We start from the raw sequence: 16,830 nt of genomic DNA, 5'->3' as shown, positions 1-16,830 counted from the left end.
CCCTAAGGACTAAGGAGCTGTGAATTGTAGTAGACACTTGCCTCTCCTTGAAGAGGAGATGACTACCATGAATGTAATGGTTAATATTGTCAACTTGATGAAATCTGAATTCACTTGGAGACAAGGCTCTGGGCATGCCAATGAGGGATTATCTAGATTAGGTTAAGTAAAGTGAAGAGAACCATGTTAACTGTGGGCAGTGCCATCCCATGAGCTGGAGACCTAGACTGAGCAAAAAGAAGGTCACCAGCATGAATGGAAGGAAGTTTCCATTGCTCTCTTAATTCCTGACTAGGGACACAGTGTGCCTACCTGTCTCCTGCTCCTGTGTCATACTCTCCCTTCGGTGATGGACTGTGTCCCTGAGAACTGTAAATAGAAACAAACCCTTCCATCCTTCAGTTGCTCGTGTCAGGTACCTAATGAGTGTGTGTGTGTGTGGGGGGGGGGGGGTTAAGGAGCTATGCCAAGGTAGCCTAAAAGCACATTAAGTCATGTCATCTTGAACTACTGAAAGACAGTGTTTGGTGTGAGCATTTTTTTGCACCGCACACGATCTGCCATGAGTAACCCAGGCTCTGCAGACTGGAGTTAATTAGGCCTATCTTCCTGCTGTGTTTATTTCAGAAGTCTAAGAAATCAACTAGCATGTTACAGTTTAACCATCCCAGTGAATGGGCTGGTTATTTGGTATAAAAGGCAACTTTATTCATAAAAATCTCTCTCTCTCTCTCTCTTTCTCTCTCACACACACACATACACACACACACACACCATGTATTTCTTCCCCTTTTAGGACTTTATAATTTTCGGGCTGTGTACAAAGACCTAGTTTTCATTTCTATATGTTAATGCTTTGCTTCTGTTTGTCTTCTCGCTGTTCTCAGATAGTCCAGTCTACCCATGGGTATTATAAAGTCCAGGCTGACACAAAACTCCTAGTCCCTATCCTTCTGCCTCCCGGGTGCTAGTGTCTCTAGGCCAGGGCCACCACACCCGTGGATTAGAGTTGTGTGTGAATTGTCTTCTCAGCAGGACTTTCTTCACTGGCGTAGATCCTCCCTGTGGGACAGGAGCAACAGGCAGCTTGCTTGAGAGACCCAAGCCATTTGCAGGAGAACCAAAGCCACATGTTATAACTGGCCCAAGGAAGATTGATACAGAATTTGGCCAGTGGAGCAAGGCTGGATTTGTTCCAGACTTGTGATGAGGGGGAAGTTACCAGTACAAAACTACATGGCTCTGACCTTGGAGGAACCTCACTCAGAACTTACTATGCTAAGGTGTCTAGTTCAAATAAATTCCATTATGGTCAATGAATTTACTACCAGCACAAGTGCGTTGAATTCAGCTTTCTGGTCTACCTGTGGGACTGCATCTGTGTTTGCTCTCATTGACAGGTGCACCCAACCCATTCTTACTTCAGGAATTATTAAGGACTCCTGTTCTCTTTGTTGTCTGTAGTTCAGATGACCGTCAGGACTCAGTTCATCCATTGCTGCTGTTAGGACATCAACCTTCACTTTCCCAGTGTGATGTGTCCTTCTCAGTCCCCATTCTGTCTTGCCTCCTCTTTTCTGGTCCCCATGTCTTCATTGGCATGTGAACTTTATTGAGATTATAATATAATTACATTCCCACCCCCCTTTTGTGATCCAAGTCTTCCCATATACCTCTCCTTGCTCTCTTTCAAATTTGTGGTCCCCCTTTTCATTAAGTATTGTTACATGCATATCTTGATTGTATATACATAGATATTATAAAGACTGAGAAGGTTATACTTAGGAATATCTATATAAGTGTTACTCGTGTGTGTGTGTGTGTGTGTGTGTGTGTGTGTGTGTGTGTGTTTTCAGGGCTCAGTGTTTGGTATTGAGTAATGGCTTGGTGTGCTCTTCCCTAGGGAAGACAATGTCTTCTCTCAGCTTTCCCTATGTGTCTGTAATTCTTTGTGTAGGGTTGAGGCATGTACATTAGTGTCCTCTGTGTTCAACTCATGTTTAAGTGGTCATGTTGGTGAGACTTCACGAGTGCCTTTACAACCTTTCTGCCTTCTCTTCTATATATGTACTTTGTTGGACAAGAAATAAGTATGTGCTGCTCTTGTGTGTGTTTCCAAGATGTAGCATGAAGGAGATCGATCACTCAGCACTTACCCACTGAAGAACAAATGTGTAAATTTGAATTCACATTTGGTGAACTCTGCATATTCCATTTAGGCTGGTTTAATGGGTTCTAATAGGTTCTGTTGTTGAATAAGTAACCTTAAAAATGACAAGACAACTTCCTAGTGTCATGCAAAGACAGTACTTTGTGCTGGCAAGGTTGGCAAAGATCAGTCTATTTCAAGAGGTTTCAACCTCTTGATTGGTGGTCTGGTTAACTGAAAAGAGCCCGTTCCGACTCAAAGGCTAAAGTCATGCGTCTAACCCACATGGTGACTTGATAGCTAGGGAGAAATGTGGTCCAGAGGCTGGGTTCAAATGTGTACTCATTGTCTGTTGCCTTCTCTAGCACTGGAAGACACAACGCAGTGAGGAGTATGAAGCAGAAGGTAAGCAATTACAGTGGGGTTAGGGGGACCACTGAGGAGGGAAAGCCCTGGCTGCTATGGCTAAGGCACTCTGTGCACCACTTTCCTCCTTCTTGCACTAAAAGGAAGTGATATGCTAAGATTAGGACCAACAGCAACAGACAAAAAAAAAAAAATTTCCAAGTGACACTTTACACTCTTCAAACCCTGGCTATTAACACTGTAGGAAAGATGGCAGTGACTATATAGCAGTCCATGTATAGAGGACGACTGTAGTGCAGACTGTCAAAGGGGCTCGTGAACATCTCCAACATGCCCAGCTTGTATCTATAGATTTATAGATGATATATTATGAAGTATCTATAGATAGACTATGAAGCACAACACAACAATCATGTGGCCACCAGATGGCACTGTGATTCAGCTCACGTTCCTGCCTAACCCCCAGATGAAGTGTGGATAGTAAGTATAATTAAAACAATGTGTTCTCTGGCTCTCCAGCCTGGGATAATAGTACAGTAATGGGTTTAAATTCTGTCAATAAATATCAGGAATGACACTGAGTGCCCTTCCAGCCTTCCATGGTTCTCCCAGGCACATAAAATCATGCCCACAAGTATCCCAAGTCTAAGCAGTGACTTCACGCGTTCACATTTGCATTGCTAGTTTAGAAGCAGGGTGGCTAATGCAGGATAAGTAGTCTTGGCATTTGAGTAAGTAGTTTGACCCTGTCGTTAAACAGAACCTAGCATACATCCACAGATGCTAACACACTCACAGTTCGCAGCCTTGTCTTTCAAGTGAGTCTCGGGTTTCTGATTTGGAAAATAGATGAACGTTAGAGGCTCATTATGGCTGTTTCCTTCCCAGGAAAAGGTGCTATAATACTTAGCCCAGAAAGACGGCAGAAATGAAGCATTGGGAAAGCAAGCGCCAGTTGAGGCATCTGACCTCATGTGTATGAGACAGTGTTTCTTTCTCATGGGTGATTGTCCCAGAGCAAAAGCTGCCTTCAGTTTACATTTGGACTTCAACTAAATCAGAGTGGGTCAACATTTGTAGTCATCTCATACAGTGTTCATTATAGGGCAGGAAAGATGGCTTAGCAGTTGTGAGTATTAATTGTTCTTCCAGAGGACCCAGGATCGCTCTCCAGTACCACACAACTGCTCACAACCATCTGTGACTCTAGTATCCCTGTGAGCACTCTATGTATGTAGTACATGACATGTACGCAAGCAAAACACTCAGCCATGCAAAAGAATAAAAAACAATAGAAAGAATTGCCTTCCAAGGGTACCTTTCCATAGCAGGCACTGTCTCTGTGCAAGTCCTTTGGAGACAACAGAGTTTTTGCTTTGATTTTAGGCCAGCTGAGGTTTTGGAACCCAGATGACCTGAATGCTTCACATGGTGGGTCTTGCCCTCCTCCAGACTGGATAGAAGAGAAACTGCAAGAGGTTTGTGAAGATCTGGGGATCACTCGAGATGGTCACCTGAACCGGAAGAAGCTGGTTTCCATCTGCGAACAGTATGGATTACAGAATGTGGATGGAGCGGTAAGCCCATAGCTGGGGTCTGATTTGGAATAATGAGAAGAGCTTTGTCTGCCCCCAGGCTGGTAAGAGCAGCACTGTGACTTCCTTATTAGAGACACAGCCTGCCTGCCTGCCTGCCTGCCTGCCTGCCTGCCTGCCTGCCTGCCTGCCTGCCTGCTTTCTTGCTTGCTTTCTTTCTTTCTTTCTTTCTTTCTTTCTTTCTTTCTTTCTTTCTTTCTTTCTTTCTTTCTTCCTTCCTTCCTTCCTTCCTTCCTTCCTTCCTTTCTTCCTTTCTTCCTTTCTTCCTTTCTTCCTTTCTTCCTTTCTTCCTTTCTTCCTTTCTTCCTTTTTTTTTCTCCCTAAAAAGACATTCTACAAGATTTGGGAAAGTCATGTTTTGTGGCAGAAATCAAAGCTGATGTGGCTGAACTTCCTGAATGTATAGTATGGTCACCTACTGTGCTAAGTATGTCACCCCACATGAGACGCATCAACCAAACCAAACAGTAAAACATGGGAGAATGCAGAGGAGGGATGAAGAGAGCCTCAGGCTTGAGTTAGGAGAACTTTGAAAGCCAGCCTGCTGCATGTTCAGTTCTGGAAAGTTCTCAGTGTCATCTTTGGGCCCTTGGGTAGACTAGAGCAGTTCACAGGACAGGCTGCCTCTCTAGCCGTGGTTTGAAGTTTACATCACGCTGGTGTGAGGAGAGCCTTGGTTATATAGAACAGCCAGACTCTGGCTACGAGGAAATGGGGCCAGGTAGCTTGGTAGTTTTGATAGCACAAAATGTCTTCAAGCCCCAGAGAGTTTATGACGTAAGATTCTGTTTTCCCTTTTTGCTGAAGAATCATGGCAGGATCGTTAGGATTAATGTGGGATTAGCCGTGAAGCTCTACAGAAAAACCTATAATTCTAGGACGTGTCTTTTAGAAGGCTACAAATAAAGATTAGGGGCAGTTAGAGTCAGGAATACAGTCATTGCTCCAGAATCTTTGATTATAATGACATCTGATACCATGTTGGCTGCCTCCTCGGGACAAAGTGGTAGCATATTCCTAACCAAGAAAGAGGCCGATCTTTAAAACCTGCCAAATAGCCTGACTTGCAGAAAATTTCGGTTTTTAGTGTTTTGTTTTTTTTTTTCTTTTTCTCATATGATGTGACCATTATATAAGCCCCTTGACAACCTTTGGAATATCCCAGCAACCCATTTATTTTTCAACGGTGGCTATTGAGTCATAAAATTAAATTAATTGTCCTAATTTCTGAATCAGTCCAGTACAAAGAGTCTTGGGTTGTTTTCTGTTTTGTGTTTTCCCAAGAAACATTGCACAAACTTGAGTTACTGATCTGAGGACAATTTTTGAAATATAAACCGCTGCCACTCACAGGGAGCTGGCGTCCTCTTCTGCAGGGAACTCCTAAAAACTGGATACAAGGGGCACATTCAGTTCTTTCTCTGTGCTGTTGGAATTAGGAAGGCATTGCTCATCAAGCCTGCGCCTGCTTAGTGTTTCCACTCCCTCCCACCAGGAGGAGCGAGGAGGTGCCCTGCACTTCTTAGTTCTTAGCCCAGAGGAACAGGCTGATTAGCATAGAACTTGGGGTCCTGCAACTTTAAACCTGAGAGCAGTTTGAACTCTGTCAGCCCTTTGCAGAGGAAGCCTGTGAGATCACTGCTGCCCCCCCTTTTTGCGGGGGGGGGGGTAGTAGAAGTAGATGAGCTCTCTCTGAAAGTCACACCCCTCATTCCTTTCTCTAAGTGAAGACAGCCAAGAAGGCCGAGTAGGCAGGCTAGCTCCCTCGAGGCCACATCAAACCCAAGGATAACGTTGTTTGACTTGTTCCAGTGTTTTAAAAGCTGGACTTTAAGGTACACTCTTTGAAATTGGAATTTTCCCCTAAGTATTTTGTAATGGCGAGCCACAGTCATCTCCTCCGGAGACCACAGGAGACCATGTGCTGAGCTAGCTTAGTTCTCACCACTTTCTGATGTCTGAAGCCTCCATGCCTCGGCCACTCCCATCACCTCCCAGGACACTGTGGTGTCCCAGTTCTTGGACCCTATTCTGGTACATGTTTCACAGCCTACACCCTGGGAAGTCAGCCATCCACCGACCTGGCCAGTGTGGAAAATGAAAATGCCCTTGTTCCCAAAGAGGGCTGGTCCCTCGGTTGCTCAGGTAACCTGCGTTCTCTTGAGTCCTTTTTAAATTTACATCCCTTTACCCAACACTTCTCATCCTGAGCTCTTGACTTAAAATAACTGGCAAGAGTCTACTTTGGCAAGCTGATGGATTAAGTGATGGGTGTTCAGGCCACGTAGAAAGTTCACTGATTTGGCTAAGGTCAGGCCAGCAATAAGGACATAGTCCATTGCTTTGTCTGGATATTGTGGGCATTTCTGGTTGAATGGTCCTGAAAGCCACTTCCACTAGTACATCGTTCTTTTGATTGGTGAGAATGAGACAGAACAGCTGAAGGCTTTTTGGCAACCTCAGCATCTTGTCCCAAATGCCACCGATCACAGGATTCTGTCAGAACCTGTTTCTTCCCCAGATTTCCAGCCTCTAGAAATTTCCTTGCCTCAGAATCCTCTCCCAAACAAGACATATGTTTCCTATGAATTGGCGTAAAGCACTTGAAATAAAAGTTGTTAGTCTTCTGTCTTCTTGCTTCTCAGTGGCCCAGGCATCCCGAGGGAGCTGGTTAGTAATGCAGTCTCAGGCCCTTCCCTTGGCCTACCGCATCAGTGTGTATTACAGGATCTCTGTTTGATTTCTGTTCTGTTCTTGGAGACCTGTTCCACAATACACTTACCACACAGAGGGAAGAGAGAGTCTCAGTAAAATGTCTGTGCCTTTCCTCCTGTCTGTGGCTTCTGTGACTCACGCTACTTTTTCTCCTGTGGGACTCAGGAACAAACTGTCTCTCTAACAAGCCTCCACATTCCCTGTTATAAGATAAAAATTATAGGATGGCTATCAGAGAGCGCAAAATGGAGAGTCAAACTCCTTCCTCTGTCTACATCTTGAGACCTCCTTTTGCACACACACACAAGATCACTGTAACCCACTCTTGCTCTTTCCTGGGCTAACGCATGAAAATATAACTTCAGGATGTTCTAAGGAACGTCACTGCACTCTGCCCCAGTTCACACTTGCTGGGCTAGCATGCTGCTTGAGTTTCTTCTCCTGTTGCTGGAATAAAATGTTCTGATGAAAGCAACTTAAGGGAGAAAGGGATTTGATCTTTGCCGCTTTTCCATTGCTGGGACGAAGCACCGTGACTAAGGCCACTTACACAAGCATTTAGTTGGAGAGGGTGCGTCTACAATCATCATGACAGAGAGCCTGATGACAGGCAGGCAGGCAGGCATAGGGTTGGAGCAGCATCTAAGAGCTTATGTCTTGATCTATGGGTAGAAGGCAGAGACAGACAGACAGACAGACACACACACACACACACACACACACACACAGAGAGAGAGAGAGAGAGAGTCTATACCTGACTTTTGAAACCCCCAGTGACACACCTCCTCCAACGAGGCCACACTTTCTAACTCTTCCTAAACATTTCCACTGCGGACCAAGCATTCAAATATACGGACCTATGGTAGCTATTCTCATTCAAACCACCTCAGATTTATTCTGTTTCACCATTCAAAACACAGCCCACCGTGGTCTGGAAGTTAAGGCAGCAGGCACTTGAATCAGCTGGTTATCACACTCACGTTCTGGAGCAGGTAATGATGAATGCACGCTGCCGGCCAGCCGGCTCACTCTCTCCGCTTGGGTAGCCCAGGGCCCCAGGACCCCAGCCACAATGGGCAGAGCTTCCCATTTCAGTTGAGATGATCCTCCACAGACATGGCTGGAACTCTCCCAAGTGATGCTAAATCCTGTCAAGCTGACAATTAGCACTAACCGTCACATGCCAATTTGAAAACTTCAGCACGAGCCAGTTATCACTTAGATCACTTAGAACTTGTAACATTTTAACTAACGTCTTGTCAAAATTGTGAGAATCTGTATGTTTTAAGTAATTTTTAAAAACATTGATAATAATAATACTTGTGACATTTAAGGCTGCCAGACCTGGAAGAATGAATGGGGTGGGGGGTGGGGGTGGGGGGGACAGTTGATTGCTAAGCTGCATAAGATTATGGAGATGTTAGAGATGGGGTTTTATTTCATTTGAGTGAGAGGGGAAGTCACCATTTCTAGAGAAGGAAATTCTTTTAAATAAGAATAGAGACAACATTATGTGTCTGGGCTTTTGGAGTAGCAGGGGTATGAATTTCTGCTGGCCGGAAGTGTGCTGTGCATGTGGTATTTGTGTGTGTTTGAAACGCGTGATTGTTCTTTCTTAGATGCTGGAAGAGGTGTTTCTCAGCCTTGATCCTGATGGAACAATGAGTGTGGAAGACTTTTTCTATGGTCTGTTTAAGACTGGGAAATCCCTCACGCCATCAGCATCTACTCCCTATAGACAACTGAAACGGCATCTCTCTATGCAGGTAAGAGATCAGTGTGCAGAGCCCCGTGTGGTGGCGCACACCTATGATCTCAGCACAATGGGCAGGGTAGAGAACAGCACTATAAGCTGGAGGTTAGCCTGGGCTACATAGCGAGACCCTGTCTTAGAAAAGAGGCACCAACAGAACATTTTCTTTCAGAATAGATGTTTAAAATTCATTTAGTAATTCTGAATGAATTAATCCGCTGTCTAAAGCAAAATACCATGAAGAAAAAAGTATTCAGAGATTGAGAAAGACTAAGCCGTTTGAAAGAAAAGGATGGTTTGAGAAATGGCCCTAAATGACAGAGTGTGAAGGCCACTAATTATGCCTCTTGATGACAGTGATGAAGAAACCTGGTGTCAAGTAGACACCGTCTCATCTCATCTATTGTGAGGAATCTCCCGGAACGGTTCTCTCTGCTAAGGTTGGAGGCTTGACTGACTCACTGAGAACCAGAGATCCGAGGCGCAGCATGGCGTTCTCCATTCTGACAGTATAAATTAACTTCTGCTCTCTGTGGCCAGGACTGGGTAGTCCCAGCCTTGCTCAGCATTTAGCTGAATTTCTGGGGTCCGACTCAGTTTCCTTAAGACTCTTCTCTTCTTCCAGTCTTTCGATGAGAGTGGACGGCGGACCGCAACCTCGTCAGCAATGACGAGTACCATTGGCTTCCGGGTCTTCTCCTGCTTGGATGACGGGATGGGCCAGGCGTCTGTGGAGAGGATACTGGACACCTGGCAGGAAGAAGGCATTGAGAACAGTCAGGAGATTCTGAAGGTCTGGCAGCTGCACTCGCAATCTAGGAAGGGCGTGTCAGCTTATCTTTTGAGACTGATTTGACTTGATTTACTTACTGACTATTAAGTTTGTGAGATCTCAGAAATGAGGTAATTTTTCCTGCTTGCGTTAGCCAGAAGCCTGCGGCTGACTATCTCCATGTTTTTAACCTCAAGTTATTGACATAGGAAAGCTCTTAACTCATCTTTGGGCGGCAAGGTTTGAAATTACCCTACTGCGTTTCTTTACAGTGTCAGAAGGGATGTCAGAAGATACAAGCAGCCGACCTTGATTTTTGTAAGGAAACAGGTTTCTAGATGAGAGCTGTTCCTAAGGAGAGGGACCGGCCTGGTCTCTAGCCTGGCTTCAGTCTGCCTCCACACTTTCTGCTTTCTGAAGCTGGGCCTGTCATTTGTTCTGATTCTCAGGCCCTGGATTTCAGCCTGGATGGAAACATCAACCTGACAGAGCTGACGCTGGCTCTGGAGAATGAACTTTTGGTTACCAAGAATGGCATTCACCAGGCAGCACTAGCTAGCTTCAAGGCCGAGATCCGGCACTTGTTGTAAGTTGAGCAGAAGGTTCGCTGGTCTGTTTCCTTTACTTGTGTCTCCCATATCACCAGGCACCTTTCCCCACCCACAGGCCAATGTGGCCGTCTTCCATCTCTAACTGTTAAACAGTTACCCTCCTGAGCTGAAGGGAATTGCGCTGGGGCTCTGATTGGCTGCAGCATGTGAAGGGAACCATGGAAAACCTTTTTGTTTGGGGAGGGTTTTGGTTGTCTTGGTTTTGTGTTTGTACTGAGGCGAGCCAGATGAGAGGGCTTTTTTTTTTTTTTTGGGTCTCCTGGTTGCTTGGAAACGGCTTCCTACTAACTCACTTTATTTCTAATTCTAGAGAACGAGTTGACCAAGTAGTCAGAGAAAAGGAGAAGCTACGGTCGGACCTGGACAAAGCAGAAAAGCTGAAGTCTCTCATGGCTTCCGAGGTGGACGATCACCACGCGGCCATTGAGCGGAGGAATGAATACAACCTCAGGTGTGGCCAGAGGGCCGAGGTTCAGCATCCTCCCCCATCCCTCCCAAACCCCTGCTTCTCCTCTCTAGCCCCATTCTTCTGGCCCCTGCTCCTGGCAGGGTGAGACCAGAGCTGACTGCAGAGGTCTAGCTGCAGCCCAGCCACTGGGAAGGCAGGACACGTTAGGCATTTTCTCTATGCGTCTGTCTCCAGTTTTGGAATGTCCATATACTGTCCTCCAAGGGATCCACAGGCCACCTATTGATTTTCCTGTTGTCCTTGCTTATAGGAAACTGGATGAAGAATACAAGGAGCGCATAGCAGCCTTAAAGAACGAACTCCGCCAGGAGAGGGAACAGATGTTGCAGCAAGTGGGCAAGCAGCGGGTGGAGCTGGAACAGGAAATTCAAAAGGCCAAGACGGAAGAGAATTACATCCGGGACCGCCTTGCCCTCTCCCTGAAGGTAATCTCTTGGTAGCGCCATGGCCTGGGTCTATGCTAGGTATCTGCACAGAGCACTGTCGTTCCCTGAGGGCACAGATAGGGCTAAACCCAAGGATTCTCCCTAGCCGTGGCCTAGATGTGGTGGCGGCCTTGGGGTGTGGAGTGGACAGCGTTCATGAGTATATCCTGTTCTTCACAGTCTTCCCGCTTCTCCTCAGGACTGGGTGGAACTTGGCTGAAAACCTCAATTCCAGAGCTGCTGCCCTAAGCTTCTCCTTAGCCTCAGCCTCTCCCTCCCCTTCCTGTCTACCTCCCATTCTTATTCTCTGGACATCACCAAACATGATTTTCCTCTTGTGATCTTCCCTCCTCTGTCCTAGTGGAAGAAGGTGACCTTCTCTTTTCTGGGCTCTCATACCAGATAGCATAGTACTGGGCCTTTGGGCATAGTACCACTGCCTACAGGAAAACCTGGATGATGTTACTCAAGCCTGTTTCCCAATGTGCAGATGGTCACATAATAGCTCTTACTCATTACCTTGGTGTGGCTATCATACCAGATGGTACAAGTAAGCTGTCTACAGAATAACTGGTTCAGGGAAAATGTTCGCTATCATGAGGTGCCCCCGGGTCCACACAACAACTGAGGAAAAGCCAAGGCAATGAGCAGTTTCTGCCATCTCCTGAATTCTCCTAATCATCAGCAGCATCAATTGCTGAAAGTCCCAGAAATTAAAATTCTTAGCCATCTGCCCTCAGTACCACTCTTTAAGTCATGTTGGTGTTCTGAAATAATATACATATCTGTGTTTTCCAGTGGCCCCTGTGAAAGGGTCATTCAATTCCCAAAGGGGTCACGACCAACAGGTTAAGAGTCACTGCTCTAACCTCGGCTCCTTCCAGTGCCCCGCCCCTCCCCTCCCCTCCCACTGCAACTCCCGTGAGCCCCCTGTTCCTCCTGTGTGCTCCTTTGTCATGTCCCCAACACCACAGGCCATCTTCCCTTTCCATTCCCATTACACCCCCTTTCCTGTTCGGCTTGCTTTACTGTGGTGGCTAGGTGCCACACTGTCCCCTGTGTTCAGTAGCGATATCTGATTTAGCCTCCAGGGCAGCAGCCAGTGTCTGGAAGGCAGGGCTTGCTCCTTGTTCAGCATGTGAGTGTGGGGACTCTATTTTAATAAACTTAATTTTATTTTTTTACTTACCCACTCTACATCCTGCTCCCTGCTCCCCTCTGTCACCCCTCCCACAGCCTTCCCTCACCCCCTTCCCTTCTCCTCTGAGAGGGTGGGGCCTCCCTGGGTATCCCCCACCCTTCGAGGCAGACAGTGTGGGTATCCTTTGAGAGGCAGAAGCCCTAGAGTTGATATTGGAGGGGAAGGTAGCATCTTTTTGAAGGTTTAAGTACATTTTTTTAAAACTCCATATTGCTATGTTAGAGTGTGAACTAGAATACATAAAGACATCCTGGCTCTCCGTGCTTTTGGCAAAATGTACTCTGAGAGTAGCATTCTTCCAATCAGCCTTTACCACTGGAGAAGAAAGAAAATATGTCAAATGGCAAGCTCTATGTTTTTTTTAAACAAATGTGGATGAAATCTTTCTAGAGTATTATGAAAGATCTTTTTCTTTTTAACGGGAGAAAGTTTGTGAGTTTCAGTTGGCTTGCTATTTTACTTTATACATAAAAATTACGAACCATTTATGTGTAACTTCTATATCCTTAAACCAAAATTGTAGGTTAACTATAAACTATAATGCCCATGAATTATAATCAGTTTTAGATTTACTCTTTTTGTAGTGCTTCTGAGTCTCTTGCTATAGCTAGACAAGGCCTTTCTTCCTTCCTTCCTTCCTGTTAACATTAATTGGTTTGGTGGGGCACACGCTGGTGTGAGCATGTGATGATCAGAGGACAACTTGGTCCTAGGGAGTCACATCAGGCAAAGAGTGCCTTGTCCCTATGAGTCAGCTAATGCTCATTCTAGAAATGGTACTTTGTACTTTATTACCAGATTTTTTTTCTTTTTCTTTTTCTTTTTCTTTTTCTTTTTCTTTTTCTTTTCCTTTTCCTTTTTCTTTCTCTTTTTCTTTTTCTTTTTCTTTCTCTTTCTCTTTCTCTTTTTCTTTCTCTTTCTCTCTCTCTCTCTCTCTCTCTTTCTTTCTTTCTTTCTTTCTTTCTTTCTTTCTTTCTTTCTTTCTTTCTTTTTTTGAGACAGGGGTTCTCTGTGTAGCCCTGGCTGTCCTGGAACTCACTCTGTAGATCAGGCTGGCCTCGAACTCAGAAATCCGCCTGCCTCTGCCTCCCAAGTGCTGGGATTAAAGGCATGTGCCACCACTGCCTGGCTATTGATTTCTTACACTGAGCAATACATGAAGAATATGCTGTTTAAAATGCTCCTCTGTAATGCTGTGTAGAAATAAAATAAAGCCATATGGGTACTTTCCTTTTAAAAAATAATTTATTGCTATAAAGGAAAATTTCGGTATTAAAAATAATATCCAATTAAAAGGTAAGATTAATTTTGAATGAATTAACTCAGTGTCTACAAGGCACTATTACCACTAAATGGAACCAGTGAGCACAAATAATTCTGTGCTCTCTCCTATGTTTGTAACTTACTGTGTGAGATCCAGTGTGTATTTTTCTCTGACAGTGGGTCTCAGTTGGTTCCAGATGTATTTCAAGTGCTCAGTATCTGCACGGGCCTTTTAGTAGCTAAGATGTGGAACATCACAATTTTATAAGGTTGTAATTTTTTTTAATGGTTTACCTTTATGTGCATTGGTGTTTTGCCTGCACATATGTCTGTATGTAGGTGTCAGAAGCCCTGAAACTGGAGTTACAGGCAGGTGTGGTCTGCCATGTGGGTGCTGGGAATTGAACCCAGGACCTTTGGGAAAGCAGCCAGTGCTCTTAACCACTGAGCCACCTCTCCAGCCCCTATAGGTTCTTTTTAAAGGCAGACTTTTGGAATCATGAGGTAGATATTAACCTTTTCATCATTGTTTGGTTTCGATTCTCTCTAGTTTTCACAGTAGATCCAGCTTTCTTCATCCCCAACCCTGTCTCATACTTCATATGAAGTGATATCAAGGACAGTCCCCTGATTTCTGACTTTGTGCCATGTTTATTTTCCCAACTTTCTCAAGGAAAACAATCGCCTGGAGACTGAGCTTCTGGAAAACGCAGAGAAGTTGGCAGAGTACGAGAGCCTGACGCAGAAGCTCCAGCGCAGTTTGGAAAATGTGTTAGCAGAAAAGGTAAGTCTACCTGCTTCCGATTTCCTGGTGAGCTGCCCAAGATGCCACTCGCCCAAAAGAGCAGAAGCAATGCCAAGAACATTTTTATGAGGGAACTGTTTGGGTGCCGGGAGGAACTTCTCAGGGTGTGACTGAGGATGGTGGCTGAGAGGGAAGCAAGCGTTGCTTGGCGCTGAGATGGGCTCCCTCCCCTAGCTGAACACTAGCTGAGTAGTTTCCTCCGCTTCTGATTGGTGGTGTCTCTGCTTCAGTGCCTCATTCTTGTCATATTTGGGAGCTTGGATGACCCCCAGAAGCTGGGATCTTTGGAATGTGATAGGTCAAAGAAGGGCCCTTGGGAATAATGACATCTTTGTTTTTTTGTTTTTTTTTCCGTCCTTTCTAGTTTGGTGACCTCGATCCCAGCAGTGCTGAGTTCTTTCTTCAAGAGGAGAGGCTGGCGCAGATGAGAAATGAATATGAGCAACAGTGCAGGGTGCGTGCGTGGCTCATGAGAACTAAGCAACACTGGAGGGCCTGGGTTCAAATCCCAGCCTCAGCAATGCCTGGGCTTGTCAGGCCACTGAAATCTATAGAAGGAAACTTCCTTTAAGCACAGTGCTTAAAGGCACCCAGTAGGCAGCTGCAGAGCTTCTGAGAAACATTGTGTAAAGTGCTTAGACCAAAGCCAGGGACATACAGAGCACATGCGTAAACTAGCTGTTAATATGACTCAGTGTCCTGGGCTGTAAGCAATCAAGCCAATTCCATTCTGGTCTACCTTATCTTGCTACTACATAGAGGACTCTCTAATTTTTTGCTGAGTGAAGAATTAATGTGGCTGTATTGATGTTCTTACCCCAAAATTAGCTTCCCTAACTGATCGCTGAGCCCTGACCACAACACAATTCGAGTGATGTCATCACCCCGAGAAAACCGTGCTCTACTTCAGCCAGCGTCTCCTATTGTCCCCATCCCCATCTCGGCATCATCCCTCCACCCCGCCCAGTTTGTCCTGCCCATCCTTTCCCCATCCCCACCCCCCTTCCCATGTCTCCCCCTCCTCCAATCCCCATCCCCACTCTCTCTTTACCCCTAACGCAGCACAGGCAACCACTGGTCTATTTTCTCTCAGCTAACAACTGGTCTTTTGCGAAGGGCTCTTTTCACTTGGTGATAGTGTCCTGGTTCATCATGGTGTTGTATGTATCTGTTTTCTGTTCCTTCCCGTGGCTGAATAAAGTCCCATCGTATAGATATGCGGCATTTTGAAATCAGCTAATAGACATTTGGGTTTTTAGGGGCTATCATGAATAATGGTCCTAAGCAGATTTTTGTGGGGGCATATACTATATTTCTCTTGGGGTTTATACCAGGAGGCTTTCTGCTGAACCACAAGCTAAACCAATGTTTAACTTCTAGGGATTGGCAGAGCTCCTGCAAGCTTATTTTCTATGTTAATTTCCTACCACATGCATGTCCTCACCCACCACATCTTCATTTACAGCTGTGGTCATATCCTATCATAGGATTTTATCATTCCCCCTGTAGCTTCTAATTGGTTGTTTGTATATCTTCTTTGATGAACTTTCTGATATAGCCTTTGTCCACTTTTAAGTTGAATTCCTTGAATTTGATTTCTAATAATCTTTATAAATTCTAGTTACAAGTCCCTTATCTGATAATTAACCAAACTGTCCTCCAATTACATAGTCTCTTTACTTTAAATTTTTAAAAATTTTTTATTATGTTTATGTCTTTGTCTGTGTTGTTTCTGCACATGAGTGCAGTCCCACAGAGGCCACGGGAAGGAATGAGATCCCCTGGACTGGGAGTCCCGGGTGATTGTGGTCCACCTGACATGGGTGCTGGGAACCAAACTCAGATCCTGTGTGTGAGCGAGACGGGCTCTTTCTTTGCTTTTATCCGCTCTGTTTTTCTTGGTGCTTTCTTGGTGCCGCGTGTAAGACTGGTGTTTTTTTTTTTTTTAAACTCCAGCTATTACAAGACCAAGTGGATGAGCTTCAGTCTGAACTAGAAGAATACCAGGCTCAAGGCAGGGTGCTCAGACTCCCCTTGAAGAACTCGCTGTCAGAAGAACTCGACGGTCACAGTGGTGGTATTGAGCCCGACCAAGGTAAACACATTTGCACACAATCTTTTTGACGTCTGCGTTTGACCTAGTTTGTGCTACAGTGGCTGGGTGGAGCACTGCAGAACACTGGCATCCTGGAGTTCAGGGAGGGAGAGACTTTGGCAGTCTCATTTATTGAGCAACGTCACTTGTGGCTGGGTTTTTTTTTTTTTTTCCATTTGTCCTTGAATTCTTTACAAAAAGTATTTGTGATTCTGATATTGCTGATTCTTCCCTCCCGCACCATGGCCGCTTGGTATGAAGATGGTTTGGAAGTTATAGCCAGTTACACACCACAGAACCCGTAGCTGATTTTCATAGGCTGCCTGGGCTAAGTGCCTTATTTGCCTCTGTCAGAGCAGCAAGTTAGTTAAGAGCTCAAGCCTGTGGCTTTGAGGGAGATAAGGAGGAGTGAGGCTCTTGGGTGGGCCTGCCTGGGGGCCACCATGCAATCCAGCTCCTTGCCTGGGTCCCTCCTGCCCCTTTCCTCTGTACATTGGGTTTTAATTTGAGCAAGGTTCCTGTGTGCTCTGCTGTTCCTCATGCCGTCTCCCTTCCCTTTGGTCATTAAGAAGGTAGCTTTTCCCTTCCCTCCCCTCTCTACTGTGGGATCA

At 45.4% G+C, this 16,830-nt stretch overlaps 1 protein-coding gene across 16 annotated transcripts in view; it reads left to right on the top strand.

Moving 5' to 3' along the window:
* Nin (ninein) overlaps positions 1 to 16,830 on the top strand; it is a 102,377-nt gene that overhangs the window by 48,569 nt on the left and 36,978 nt on the right. For all 16 annotated transcript variants that reach the window (XR_003949997.1, XR_001780420.2, XR_872709.2 and 13 more), the window contains 10 exons: positions 2,515 to 2,554; positions 3,902 to 4,092; positions 8,445 to 8,591; positions 9,204 to 9,371; positions 9,800 to 9,936; positions 10,272 to 10,412; positions 10,681 to 10,855; positions 13,993 to 14,103; positions 14,489 to 14,578; positions 16,081 to 16,219. Coding sequence is in view for 10 of the 16 variants with exons in the window: in XM_006515530.3 (XP_006515593.1) it covers positions 2,515 to 2,554; positions 3,902 to 4,092; positions 8,445 to 8,591; positions 9,204 to 9,371; positions 9,800 to 9,936; positions 10,272 to 10,412; positions 10,681 to 10,855; positions 13,993 to 14,103; positions 14,489 to 14,578; positions 16,081 to 16,219 (1,339 nt within the window). In the remaining 6 variants the exon portion in view is untranslated. The remainder of the gene's footprint in view (positions 1 to 2,514; positions 2,555 to 3,901; positions 4,093 to 8,444; positions 8,592 to 9,203; positions 9,372 to 9,799; positions 9,937 to 10,271; positions 10,413 to 10,680; positions 10,856 to 13,992; positions 14,104 to 14,488; positions 14,579 to 16,080; positions 16,220 to 16,830) is intronic.

The sequence above is a fragment of the Mus musculus genome, chromosome 12 (genome assembly GCF_000001635.26).
Source record: "Mus musculus strain C57BL/6J chromosome 12, GRCm38.p6 C57BL/6J".
Taxonomy (NCBI): Eukaryota; Metazoa; Chordata; class Mammalia; order Rodentia; family Muridae; genus Mus; species Mus musculus.
The sequence above is the reverse complement of the archived record's forward strand: the minus strand, read 5'-3'. Positions and strand labels throughout refer to the sequence as shown.